Here is a 14,676-nt window from a genome sequence, read left to right on the forward strand (position 1 = left end):
TAGGGCCACAACAATGACAATGAATCAAGTGTGTGTGTATGTGTGTATATGTGTGTTAGCTGTAATGGGATCACATCACAATGTATTGCCTTTTATAGTGCTACTAGATTGTGCTAGCAGCTGCGATAATTCAGTCGTATAATTGTACTACTACACTACTACAGGCTAAGTTAGCCGGCTAGCTGTTGTTAGCTTGAGCTAAAACACACCCTGAGTCCTGAGTCCCAGCAACAGGCAAATGCTCTAAAACTACGGGTGACTTTTAAGGTGTGTTTATGTACAAAAATAAGCTACCATGGTGAACGAGTGGTTTGATAACATCACGTTTTAGCCAGCTAGGAAGCAAGCTCTCCGGCTAACGATGCTAAAGCAGAGCTCGGTTAGATAACAGTATTTAACCGTTGGAGTCGGGTTAGCTAGCGGACGTTCGTTTAGGGTTAATTTAGCGACCGGCTCGTCACATGACTGAATCAAATTAGGCAAGAAAAACGCTCCTTTACTATTTCGGTAATTAACCTGACCTTGAAAACACAAGAAATGCATATTAACGTTGGTGTATCTCGAAGTGAAGGCGTTACAACCCGTATATGACTGGTGCAAAATAAAAGACAAGGTAGTGAGCACTCTCATCGGGATGTGTTGGGAGGAATAACCTGTTTTTCCTGCTCTACGTCATGTTTGCAATTACGTACAGGTGGTGATTTTTTTAACATCATATCTGACAAATAAAAAAATCATAGGCTAAAATCGGGTGGTGGCTATTCTTTCACGTAGAGGCTTCAATGATCAAAGATCAAATGGCAAAACCGGGCGGAGCGAAACTCCAAATCAAACGCCCCTAATCCCCACCGACGTTAGCTGGCTCGAACCGCAGACGAGCTAGGCCGGACGAGCCAGCCGGGACGCACCGGTGCACCGGGGCCACAAAAAGAAAATACCGCCCGTAAGTATGAGAACAAATGTGGACCCCCGTCCGGTTAATAAGTGCATTACTTACTCTGGTAAATATGTGGAGGAGTAAGAGCTCCATTTAAAAACGCTGAAGGAGAGGACTCTGTTCTCAGGAACGACAGCCATCTTGTTGCACAAAATAACAAGCAGCGGCTAGCAGAGGAGCGAGCAGTGACAGCCCTTAAAGAGACAGTACACCCAATTTGTTTTGTTTTGTTTGTTTTGTATTGTAAACAAGAGGACTTTGGGAGGGCATATTTATGAACGATTATGTATACATTAGGCCAAAACGATTTATCATTATCTAGACATGAACATGCTTGATATTAATACCTCAAAAGAAAACAATATGGATGATATTGATTGATCTATTGTGATCAATAAAACGCTTTGTAAGGTAACTGTATTTTCCACATCCATTTGGCATTATTATGCCTTTTTTAAAAAAAGGCTCAATTTTCACTGTGGCTACACTTAGTAGGTAGGTAGGTAGGTAGGTAGATACTTTATTCATCCCGCAGGAAATTCACATTTTCTTCAGCAGTATCCACAGATTACAGATTAAGTAAATAAAAAAAAAAATAGAAATAAAGAATAAGATCTAAGTATAACAGAATAAGAATAACCTAACAACAGAACAACAGAATAACCTAAGTACAACCCAGTGTGCAAAAAGCAATGTGCAACAAAAAAAACAGAAAAAAACGTGTGCATGGGTGTATAAAATGTGCATAGAGGTAGGTCAATGTGCAAATTTAGAAGAAATATACAGTATACACATGATAAATAGCAGTAAGCAATATAAACACTATGAACAAGGATTATAAAAAGATAGGAATATGAACAATTTCAACAGAAGTATTAACAGTTAAACAGAAGTAATAACAGTTAAACAGCAGTGGAAAATAACCTAACCAGTAGTCATATAGTATCACTATAGAGATATTTGGCATAAATATAGGGGTATGAAATTTTATGCATATCATGAAGGCCTAGTATGAATAGTGTATTAACTATTATAAGTACATCATTAGGTATAAATCATGGCACATTTTTATAATACATAAATGATGCCATTCATGTCACTGGAATCCCCTCCCCCCCCCCCAAAAAAAACAGGATTAGTGTCATTACAATATGATTGCATCCACCTGATTTCAGCAGTTATGCTAATTAGATTAGCGCTGAAAATACATGATAAGTCTAATTAGAGATGTTAGTCTGCAGTTTTTACCCCCAATTGCTGTATAGTTAGGCAACAAAACTTTATTTGGGTCAGGGACAGCCCTTAAAGAGACAGTACACCCACTTTGTTTTGTTCTGTTTTTTGTTTTTTGTTTATTTTTTAGGGGGACACAAATGAATTATTATGTATAAATCATGTATTAATTATTATGAATGCATCATTATCTATAAATTATGGCACATTTCTATGATACATAAATAAAGAGGATTAGTTTAATTACAATATTATAGCATCCACTTGATTCTAGAGAGAGAGAGATTGTATAACTGTTCTAATTGGAATAATATAGACTTCACCGGAAATGGTCAAAAGCCCCTACCCATCCAAACTGGACAGGACGCAAATTAGATTTAGAGAAAATGAGAAAAAAAGCTCTAAAAAATATGCTCACCTTTTATAAATTACATCAACCAGAGCAGAAACTAAAATATGAACAAATGTAAATACCACGATCTTTACTACTAGTTTTTTTTCCTTTCCCCTTTCCACTTACTCTATAACCTGGTTATAGAAACAGAGCACAGACAGACCCTCAGCAGGTACAGCATTTCATCCACACCTTATGTTTTATTTATTTGTTTAATTTTATTTTTACAATTTTATTTTTCAGTTGTTAAGAGCACAATAAAATGAGTGTTAAAAAAGAATAGCATAGAAAATAAAATTAGAATAAGCCTAATTACAGGTATTATTCCGCTGTTATTATCCCCAATTTACTGTATAATCAAGCAACAAAAATGGATTTGGGTCGAAACCTTTATTAAATGGAGCTGTGTCTTAAAGATATTCTGTATGGCGGCTCTGTACATGAAATAATTAGGGAACTCCTGACTGGCCCACCCAGAAAAAATCACAACACTGGATGGGAGTAGTTCCTGGTGGCACACGGTGTCGGGCTGCAAGTCACCGGTCTGCTTTACCACCCCGTCTTATATGTGCTTATGTAACACTGGCACCGCGCCTGTCTGAGGGGAACTTTTTTCTTTGTTAAAGCACCTTTCTGGGTGATCTCAGTCTTTCACTACAGGTCAAGTCATTAATAACTCACAGGACCAGTGAATCATCTGATGACTAATATGAACATGGCACCATTCCAGTAAACTGGATCTCCTTTCCAGTTACTGTCATGTCGGATAAACACGACACACACTCTTCCTCTCTCTCCTCTCTGTCTCTCTAAACCCTTTTCCAGCACAAGCGAATGCCCTCGTCTTGGGCAAAGTCAATCCTTTGATCATACATGCTCTTAAGTCTCAAAAGCATGCGTGAAATACGTTTATTTTTTGTATTTTGTTATGGCGCTGCAAGGAAGTTCTCTGTGTTCATCAATTAGCACTAAAAGTGCGTGTGGGTCAGTAGACTAAGCTTCCTCTGCTTGGATCCTGTTTGGCATGCAAGCCTCTTTTTTTTTTTTCCACATTGGCTTTTAATGTGGTAGAGTAAATAAAAAGGTTTGTTTGCTTTTACATATCCTGTAACTTCAAAGTAAAAGTAACTCGCAGTGAGAAATAGAACATAAGTCTCTCTCTCTCTCCCTCTGTCTCTCTAACGTCATCAATCTCAAATATTAATGATATTTACATGACTTTTTTAATATTCATAAACCTGTCTTGGATTTGGCTCATTATAATAGCCTGTGGGAGTAGGGAAGGGGGGAGAAAATACATCATCGAAATAAAGTAGTCATAATAATCATACAAGAAAAAGAAGATATGACCGTTAGAAGCTTGTATAATTTTATACGAGATGCATAAAATCTTTACAAGCAGTTGATAACTGTCTATTTTATGCTTTTCTGGGCTGGGTGAGAGCACAAAGGAGCCACTTTTTGGTTGGCAGTGTCACTCCTTCGTCCAATCTGCGCTGGCAGGGGAGGGAGAAGAGCAGATAGCACAAAACCCAGCCGAGGGAATTGAGAGGTGTCTTTTGTTGGTGAGAGTTGTAATCCCCTCTAATTCAAACCACAGGGGGTCTGCGAGCCACAGAAACCCCGGACCTCTGGTATGTTCACACGGTCCCGGCTGCCAGTGTTTGTGGGGCGAGACCCCTCCATTACCCAGCGTGAGGGAGAGTGTATCAACTTGAAACGTGTTGACTGAAGCCCGCATGTATTTTACAGCCATATTTACTGCTCCACAGCCTGTGTGCATGCATAGTTTTTACCATTTGTGGCTCCTTTCCTCCTCATTTTTTTTTTTTTCGCAAGGCCCGCCCTTAAACACAACACAGGGAAGGGAGCGGATGGAAATAGGGCTGAAAATTATGATACGCAGCCCTGCCCAGCTCAGCCCACCTCTACATTATAACACACAGCTCTTAAGCCTTAGTTAGACTTTGACTTATTAATTTCCGTAAAATCTTGAGGGAAACTGCTGCTTTTTGATGAATCATGCCGAACTGGACCGCTCCCAAGCCTGATGATGTGAGGCGAATGATAATAGCGTTTCTTCTAAGTGCACGTCCAGCACTTGGCAGGCCCTTACTTCCACTTACTGCAAATGGAAGGGCGCTGGTCAACTTTTATTTTGCGAGGATGTAAGCCCGGGAAAGTGAAAATGGTTTTATTATAGAGTCACACTGGCATGAGCCGCACAGTCCTTGGTGTAATGTTAAAGGTTAAACATGCGTATTTGTTTTCACTGCATTGCTCACACACAGGAAGTAGGTTGGGTTTTTGGTTTAGGTCCTAAAAAGTCCCTACATCAAAGGAAAAATCCGCCTACAGTTACTATTACACTACTACGTATAATATTAATCAATGCTGCTTAAAATATCTCAGTTGTTATTTTGTAATTTCCTTTTCCACTCTCCTCCAATAACCTACCTTGTCTATTTCTACCTCAGTCAGTGATTTCCTGCATTTCCCAAAATGCCTTTCAACAACCAGCAGCACAGGTGCTTGAACATGTTTCTTTCAGCTGCAGGTTACATGAAAACTTGGAAAAAAGCATCAGCAATACCAATAAAATAGATGTAAGAGCAAGAGAAGGATCAAGACAGTGAGTTTTTCCAGTGCAGAAAAAGCGAGTCGGCTGTTATGCAGCATTCATGTCGGATCGAATTTCACATAAATAGGAGCGCTGACTTATAAGAAAAACATTCACGTCAACCTCCCCGTGGTAATTAAATGTATGATAAATGGGATGGCTTTTTTGTTTTGTTTTGTTTTGTTTTGTTATTTTTTCCAAACTTTGATTTCTCCACCATGGCATCACAAAATGAGGAGGTGTGCCACCACAAGCAGTGAATCCGCCCATGTCGCTAGTCTAAGACAATCAAAATCAAAATTATTTGGTTGTTTTCACAGTAGTGCAATCCAATTTACATGCAATGCCGGCTGCGGTTCATTTAAGGTGGATTTTGAACTCAAATAAATAAGTGAAAAACTATTTTGACTGTGGGCGTTTCAGCGAGTCGAACGCGTGGACGCCTTAATGTTCTGTTCCTACGATTCTTCTAAAATATCATGAGCGCAGCATGAAAACACAACACTTCTTGTAGCCGCATTATTGAGGCTGCTGTCCGTGGAGAAAATGATGTTTGTGCCTCTTTTACAGTGGATTTATCCCTGCACGACTGTTGAAGAAGCTACTGCTCATTAATTCTGAAGGACTGACACCAGAATCTGTTTAATGTTAATGTTTGTTGAAAAATTTTCCACCAAAAAAAAAAAAAAAAACTCCATTGAAACCTCATTTCACTGAGGTTATCTACATTTTGTCCACTTATCCGCAGGAATCAGAGAGATAAACCACTCAGAAATGCAGAGTTCATCATCAGAAGTGATTTTCAACTGTGTTTTAGGGGCGGATTTGTCCTTCACTGCAAAGCAAAAATGCACCAAATACAGTCAGTGCAGCAAATTTGTGGTAATTTATCAAAAAAATATAAAAAAGTCATAGCAGATCTATGGTCTTATCTGTGTGTGAGAGTATAAATAGGCAACCTCAGGACTGATGTCAGGTGGTTTTATCTTTCTGATGCCACGTTGACGCAAAGTGAGATCAGCCCAGGGAACGACTGTGTTTCCCCACAGCGTTAGTCATCTTGTAAAGATGTCACACACAGCATGAGCTCACGGAAGATGGAAGAAATGACCAGCAGAGAGGAGGACATCATCATCATCTTCATCACCAGTATCAGCAGCACCACCACCACCAGTGTCTTCATCAGAATCACAAGCACATAATAATAATAATAATCTTAATAATCACCAGCCGCTTAAGCCATCATCATCTTCATAATTACCTCTGTGACTGTGATGACCAACATCATCATCAAAATCATCATCATCATCATCATCATCATCATCATCATCATGTCGGTCGTCATAGTTACCAAGCTTCATCCTCATCATCATCATTGTCATAATAACCATCACTAATTATCATAGCCATCATTATCATAATCACTTAAATCTTCACCATCACTTCAGTCATCATAGTTACCATCAATGACTTTATCTTCATCATCACCACTACTATTATTATCATCTTCATCATCCTCGCCATAATTACCATCACTAATTACCATGGCCACCATTATCATCATCACTTAAATCTTCACCATCATGTTCACCCTCTAACTTTATCATCATCACCACTGCCAACATCATCATCATCACTACCACAACAATCGTCGTCATTTTCATCACCAAAAGCAAGAGAATCGGTGGATAACCGGTGATATTTGCAACTACGCCGTTCACAGGCCTGCCGGGAAGGAGCAGCATCTTATTTCCCCGGGACGCGCACTGCCCGCCGTGACCGCGCAAGGAGCATCACGTGGGAGGTCCCTTTAAGTTTCCATTGACAGGCCTGAGCGTGTCACATGGACATGATATAATGAAAAGGCAGGAACACAGAGTGTACTCTTGGCTGATGGAAAAGGGGCGAAATCTACGCCGTCATCAGCAAACAGCCAGTAGCGCTGCTGGGAGAGGGACGGCGGTCCGGGGCGGTCCGGACTCACTGCGCCTCCGCGGACGGGACTTCTCCATTCGCACTTGCACCTGTCAGCTATGACACACACATACACATACACACTTTGAGTGGAGGAAAATGTCGCCTGTGCGCGTTTATTCCATCTTTCGCTGCGGAGCTGAGGAGGAGCGCCCGGCAACGTGAGTGAAGTTATTTCTAATAGCCCATCCTGGCGCTTGGCTGATGTGGGGTCGGCTCTGTGTTGCTTGCCGCAGGTGCGTTTGCGCGCTTCTGTGCGCCTGGCGATCCGTGAGCTGTATTGTGGTGAGGAGCCGCCGCATCTCTTCGCTTTTGGAAGTGCATCGCTGGGAAAAACGCACGGCGCTACCGCCGGGGAGATTCTTGGTCATGAGCCATGTGTGCCTCTTTCGCACTCCGTGTTCGCCAGTGTCCGTATTCCAGGTGGCGTTGCGCACTTTGAAATAGAAGTTGAAGTAAACAAGTGGGAATAGAAGGCCCTGTTTTGGAGCACGAAAGCAGTGTTGTGATTTCACCACGGTGCTTCGGGCTTCGCTCGAAACATCCCGCCCCCCTTTTTACAAGCCAAACCTGATGCTGCAAGACCGAGATGCCAAGAACAAGTGAAGTTGTTGATGATTTTGCCTGACATTTATGGGAACTTCCGCGGAGATTTATCAGCCACGCAGTTGATTGAGCAAGTCTAAGTGGTAAAAGCTGTGAAATAACGCAATTTAATAGGCCTTCTCATGCTAAAACAGGTTTAATGAAAAGTAGGTGGGGGGCTTGCATTTTACGCCCAGCGCACCAAGTTGATGGGCACCGATGCTGCAAAGTCAGATTGAAGGTTTACAAATTAGAGGCTGAGAAATTAAACATGATTATAAGGCAGTTTTTGGCTGTGACAATAATTCATGAGTGTGTAGCCTCGGTGTTTATTTAATGATAGCCCAAGGCCTTCCCATTTTCCTGCTGGATGTTTGGCAAATACGTCTGTAAGATGATAAAGAGCCATCAGCGCTTCAATATTTACCAGAGACAAAAAAGCAACAAACCACCTGCACCTGACTGCATGAAGAGAGAGAGAGAGTGAGATGCCCCAGCTATTGCGCATCTAACACCCCCCCCCCCCACCCCCACCCCCCCAACACGCACGCACGCACAGACACGCACACCCACCCCCAGGCATACACACACCCCCTGCACCTCCACATTTTGCTGATTCATGTAACAGGACAGTCACATCTGTGTGTATCGACGGCACATAGAAATAGCCCTCAGTAAATATTGGCCACAGTTTCCACTGCTCAGGCAGGAGGGGAAATAATTCATTATGTTATGCAAATATTTCTTCCGGAGATGGTTTCCAGGCCAGCAGCAGGAGGAAAAAAAAAAAAAAAAAAAAAAAGCTCCCATCAAGGCATTTGTGCACGCTTGGATGTGTGATACAAGCTTTTGATAGCGGGACAGGCGTCATGTCAACAGATGAACAGCTGAGTAGTGACCCCTGTCAAGCGCCACTGGCTCATACATAAATAACTTCTGGAGGATCATTGTTTCTCAGTGTACAGAATACATCCTGTTTTGCATTGCATCAAGAATAGGATGTGATGAATTTCAGGGAACTGTGATGTGATGTGTGTGTGTGTGTGTGTATGTGTGTTTGTTTTTGCATATTTCTGCTTCTGTGGAAGTTTGCAGGTTTGCACTACCAGTGAAATTTCCCAGCCACCCCACCACCCCACCCTTTTTTTTTTTTTTTTTTTTATCAGAGTAACCAAGCATGTCCTGTGTTCTGCATTTGGTGCATTCTTGGGGATTATTTTTCATATCCTGGTCAACAAATCAACAAATGTGCCCCAACAAGAGCGAGCGAAGGTATAAACATTAGTATTTTGCGGTGGTATTAGCATGAGAATGGAAATTTGCTTGCAGTAATCCTGTTGTTGTAGCTCTTATTGGCGGGGAACCAATCCAACACCCTTTTAAAGAACAGTTTCACAGCCATAAGCAGTTATTTCCGCATGTGAGAGCATTACTTAGCAAAGCTATGCGCAGAACTCCACCAATGAGCCTGTACTCAGATTAGTAAAATATTTGAAATGACTGGAGTTTGTCACTTGAGTCCAGAGGTGATAACAGGGCTATGTATGTGTTTCTGTATATGTGTGTGTGTGTGTGTGTGTGTGTGTGCATGTGGTTACTGAAGACAGACACTGCCATCTGCGTCACAGACCGTGCATGACGTCTGTCAGATGTTTATGGCCCCTTGTCTCAACAAATGGATCTGTTTCATTCTGATATAAACAAGCATGTGTTGTTTCCATCCCTCGTTTCCTCTGCTGTCGTGAACAAATGACCGCCGCTGTGTCATTTTCGGGCTGAATCCAGCTCTGCCTTTCCCCTCTTCCTCTCAGTCTATTCCACTAAACCTTCCCCTCTCCATCCTTTTCGCTGTATCGCTCACTTCTTCAGTCTCTCCGTTCTCCTCTCCAGCACCGTGGCAGGAAAATCTTTGCTATTGGTAACCCGAGTATCAGAGGCTAATATGAGAAATGAGCCCAATACGGTTGATGCTTTTTTTTTTTTTCCTCCCCTGAATAACTGAAGTAAATGGGGCATTTTTTTGCGATGTATTATGAGCTTCTGCGCGAGCTTAGCTCAAAAAGCCAGCTGTGAAAGTTGTATTTCCGCTGGGCTTATGTGGTCATAATTAGCAGCTCTCATGTGACTGAATCTGCCTGAATGTGTGTGTGTGTGTGTGTGTGTGTGTGTGTAGTGTAAGTGTGTGTGTTTGTGTATGTGTGTTTGCGCATGCGCTTGTGGGAGTACTGCCTGCGAGCACGGGTGTGCTTGTGTTTACATGACAGCCGACCAGGAAGGGAAGTGACGCAGGAAGCAGCCGAGGGGCAAGAGAGCTGCAGACATTACACTGCTGCAGAGAGGGAGAGAGGGAGAGAGAGAGAGAGAGAGAGAGAGAGAGACGGAGAGAGAGAGAGAGAGAGAGAGGAAAGGGACAGGAAAACCACAGACAGATGAAAAAGAGAGACAGAGCCGGAGAAACTAATAAGCAAGCGCGCTCTCGGTTGCTGATATCGACTGCCGGCTGATAACGTCCCTGACTCCCGGTCTCACTGTAAACGAACACAAACACGCAATAAAATGATTCAGGGTCTGCGAAGTTCGTGCAAGAGAGCATTTGATTATGAAAAGTGTTTACTCACCATTCACCATAAAGAAGTGACACAGGCTTTTGTTTGTGCAGAGCTTTGAGCCAGCCTCCCTGGTTGCTATTCACAGTGACCTCATCATCTCTCTGGCCCGCTGCCCCGTCAGACTGGAGCAGACTAGAACTTTCTTGGCTGTTAGAAGACTTTCATAACAGCTTTGGTAATGGACACTCCTCAAATATTTCCTGAGCAAACGTTGGGCTACCTAAGGGACGGAAAATGGACATGGGCTGATGATTCTCAAAGCACCACATGCAAGGCCCAGAGAGCCGCTTGACAGGGTCTATTATGCAGGGATGAAGTGGAGGGTAAACCCACTTAGACTCAGTTTATCCACCTTTTCAACAGGGGGGGGTCGAGTTCATTCACCTTTTCAGGCTGATCCAGCGGCTAATCCCGCTTGTTTCCAATATTTATCATTTTGTTTCCAGAATTTTATTGAATCAAGTGTAATTTTCTTTATCTTAATGGGCTGGTCAGCTCTGTTCTGCCTTGTTTCATCATATTTAACCTGGTTCCCATAAAAACTCCTGAAACAAGTGCAACTGCACTGGAAACAAGTGGGATTATCTCACCCCATTGGAAGATTTTTTTTTCTCGTTGTAAGAGAAACAAGATTTTAACACTGAATATGCCCCTAAATTACTTTTAGGGGCAGATTTTTTTTTTTTTTTTTTTTTTTTTGCAGTGTACCACCATATCCCTCCTTTTCCCTTCACATGGTTTATATACCTTTAAATGCTGCAGCTGCATTACATGCACAAGGATTCTTCGAGGCTTTTGATGAAACTGTGAATGGAGTTGCTGTGGTCAGAGGCGAGTGGCAGATTGCATTGTTAAGCAGCCTGCAGGATGGAGGCTGAGTTGGCAGGCAGAGTCCGGCCTGGCAGAGAGCTGCTTGGCATACAACCGGCCTGGGGAGGATGTGAAATGAAACCTCAGCAGGGCACGGGTAATGGAGGAGAAAACTGCCCACGTCTTTATTAGATAGAGGGGGAGGGAGGGCGGGGGGATAAAGACAGAGAGGGAATGTCAACAAAATGAGACGTAGAATAATCGTTAACAAGTCGGCGTCTGCCCTCGACGCACTTTGCGTGTTTGTGTGTTTGCCCCCGATTTCCTGTTCGCCTGGCAGTGCCGCTGTAAAGACATTAGATCAGGCTTAACTAAAGATGTAAAAAATTTCTGGCACCAGCCCACTGTCCATATGTCGGCTGGTCACGCCAATTAAACCAGCTGAAATTTGCATAAGACACAGCGAGAAAATGAGCTGTGGGGCAGAGATAGGAACAGAGGAATGTAAAGAAGCAGAGAGAGAGAGAGAGAGAGAGTTGCTGAACGAGGTAGGAGTGATGGGCCGGGTTAGTGGTGGCGGGTTATAGCAGGAGGGAATGACAAGCTCTTGTTATCTGTGCATTTTCTCCTTCAGCACCCTTTCACACACACACACACACGCTCACACACACACACACACACAGACCCTGTTTGTATGCTTTGATTCGTATCCAGAACAAGGTGTTTGCATCTCCGAGCATGACTCAGTGCTCCGACACCAGCGAGTGTTCAGAGGAGCAGAGCTGAGCTGAGGGGGAGACACTTGTTGGGGTCTGCCTCAGCTGCAAGGAGGATCCAGGTTAGGTCAAAATGTTTAGGAAAAACGTCCACTTAGGATTGTTTCATTACAGCAGGAACCACAGATAGATAGATAGATAGATAGATAGATAGATAGATAGATAGATACTTTATTCATCCCGAAGGAAATTCACAGTTTTCAGCAGTATCCACAGATTACAAGATTAAATAAATAAAAAAATAAAGAATAAAAGATGACACTAGAGATCTAAGTACCCAATGTGCAAAAAACCGTGTGCATAGATGTATACAATGTGCATAGATGTGGGCAATGTGCAAATTTACAGTATAAACAGATGATAAATAGCAGCAAGCAATATATACACAATAAACAATGAATATATAAAAAATAGAAATATGAACAATTTAAACAGCAGAGAAAAAAGTGCAACTGCACGCCTCCTCGAAATTTTACGGAAACATCAAGTGGTTCCATTTCTGCATAATCCGAAAACCCTTACATCTCATCGCTTTAGGAATTAGCTTGAAATTAATATTTGTCAAATGTAAACACACAACTTGTTCCTATATGTTGTAATTTAAATTCATCAATAGGGCACTGGATTACAGTAGTTAAGCTGAGTTATGTGTCCCCTCACTGCCTGAAAATGATCTTTCGTGCCGTGACTTGACTTGCGGAGTGTGGCTGCTGCTCATCCTGCGGGAAGTAAACGATCTCAGTGTTAGCTAGCTATTTGTAAGGTACCACAGCTATTTCATTTCATGTAACGTTACATAACGCTGCTTTACATTGCATTGCATTACCTTATGCTGCCTTATGTTACGAAACCGTGCTGCACAGATCTCTGCACGAGTCGTGATGTGTCTTTAGGTTAGGCTTTTGTAAATTTGCGTAATCCCTTGCATGAAATAGGTTTCTAATAACAAACATCACTAACCTGGTGCTGAGGTAATAGGACACTTTCTTGCAAATGAGACGGACCCATGGAGTCGAATAAGAGCTTGTGGGAGAGGCGATACTTACTTGAGAGATAGTTTTAGAAGAGATATGGAGGATATAGCTGAAGGGAATAAATTTGAGGAAAGGCATGTGGTGAAGATAGTTGGAGAGGAGATGCTCAGATATAATGTTGGGGAGAAATATAGTTGGACTACCCTGCAAAAATCCATTTTAACACGTCATTTAGTCTGATATTTAAGGCGCTTGTGGGGAAAAAATAATTACAATTTTACAGTAAGACTTCTGTATCAATGGTTTATAATTAGGTTACTAATCAGGTTATAAATATTTTATTAATCATTAATATACAATTCTAAACAAGTCTTTTAATACATCGATGCAGGCTCAGTATTTGGCAAATTCAAGTTACTGCAGCACTGCATTTATTTTGTTAACGCTCAGATCTTGGTAGTTGCTTAGCATGCTTTACTTGATCTTGCCAAATAGTGAGCCCGCATCCATGTATGAAGGATGTGTTATAATTTGTTTTTGATTGTTTACTAATGATTTATAGTGTTTACAACCTAATTAATAACCCGGGAAGGTTAGGAAGGAAATAACAATGAAATGAAAATTGCGGAAACAAGTTGCGTCCGTCGCCGGGAAAGAGTCAGAGATAGTCGGATGGGAAGTTAGTCGCAGAAGAGATAGTTGGAAAGGAGATAGTTTGACGAAGAGTCAGCTGAAGAGGAGGTGCAGAATGCTACAGCTAGCTAAGTAGGCCAAAGGCACCAGGGAGTGTCACATGAACCATCGCTGCTATGTTAGCCATCCTCCAGTGTCTTGTTCAGCCACAGATGGAAAGAGAGGGAGCGAGAGTGGAGGAGGGTGGCGGAGGGGGGGCTCTTAGCATGCGTCATGCATCCCATGCTGGTTGACGTCTATGCATGACATCCAAAACCACATCGCTGCGAAGGGGAAGCGCTCATTTCCATCAGCCTGCAGACCACGCTGACCTTTTCCTGACCACGCTAACCAGCGCCGGGGGTCACGCAGCCCAGCGGGGCGACGGGGGAATTCACAGGTTGAGGGCTCGCGTCCAGATCTTATCTGGGGTCACGAAGGCCACAGGAAATTAGGCCACTTCCTCTGTGTCACTGAGGCCTGTGGCACCACTCTGACCGCCTGGCAGGCTCTGCCATCTCGCACCGCCACCCCCCCCTCCTCCTCCTCCTCCCTCGACTCTCTCTCACACCCACATCACCCTGCAGGCCCACTAAAGTGAGATAGATCCCCAAGGCAACAGAAGGGATGGCGACACCAGCCACAGAGAGAGAGAGAGAGAGAGAGAGAGAGAGAGAGAGGGGAAAAGAAAAGGGAGGGGAGTTAGAGAAACAGTTGCGGGGTGAGAGGGATGAATAGGGAAAGAGACAGAGAGCAAACAAACAGACAAACCAATCGATGCTGCCCGTTTTCAGGGCCCCTGCTACTGGCAGGGCTGTATTTGCGTTTGGATTTATTTCCGTCGTTCTCTCTCACCCTCTCTCTCTCTCTCTCTCTCTCTCTCTCTCTCTCTCTCTCTCTCTCTCTCCCTCTGTATGAGTGAGTGTGTTTGCACATCCGTTTCTGGGTGCTGGCTGGGAGAGTTTCTTTGGTCTGTCATCTGTCTTTGTCCAGCTGAAGGAGAAAGAGGAGGAGGAGGAGGAGGCTGAAGGGGACTCTCTCCACACACTGCAAAAAAAATCTCCATCTTAACAGGTTGCATAGTCTCATATT

General features: G+C 43.0%; 1 protein-coding gene and 1 long non-coding RNA gene across 3 annotated transcripts in view; one reads left to right on the forward strand and one right to left on the reverse strand.

Annotated features, from left to right (window-relative positions):
* Window positions 1-1,095, reverse strand: part of mkln1 (muskelin 1, intracellular mediator containing kelch motifs) — a 30,991-nt gene extending 29,896 nt beyond the window's left edge. For both annotated transcript variants that reach the window (XM_030045627.1, XM_030045625.1), the window contains exon 1: window positions 998-1,095. In XM_030045627.1, coding sequence (XP_029901487.1) covers window positions 998-1,077 — 80 coding nt within the window. In that variant the 5' untranslated portion in view covers window positions 1,078-1,095. The remainder of the gene's footprint in view (window positions 1-997) is intronic.
* Window positions 1,096-6,812: 5,717 nt separating this feature from the next.
* The window catches only part of LOC115354898 (uncharacterized), a 67,141-nt gene continuing 59,277 nt past the window's right edge, over window positions 6,813-14,676 (forward strand). The window contains exon 1 of the long non-coding RNA XR_003927822.1: window positions 6,813-7,319. This is a non-coding gene — a long non-coding RNA (uncharacterized LOC115354898). The remainder of the gene's footprint in view (window positions 7,320-14,676) is intronic.

Source organism: Myripristis murdjan, chromosome 23 (assembly GCF_902150065.1).
Source record: "Myripristis murdjan chromosome 23, fMyrMur1.1, whole genome shotgun sequence".
NCBI classification, from domain to species: domain Eukaryota; kingdom Metazoa; phylum Chordata; class Actinopteri; order Holocentriformes; family Holocentridae; genus Myripristis; species Myripristis murdjan.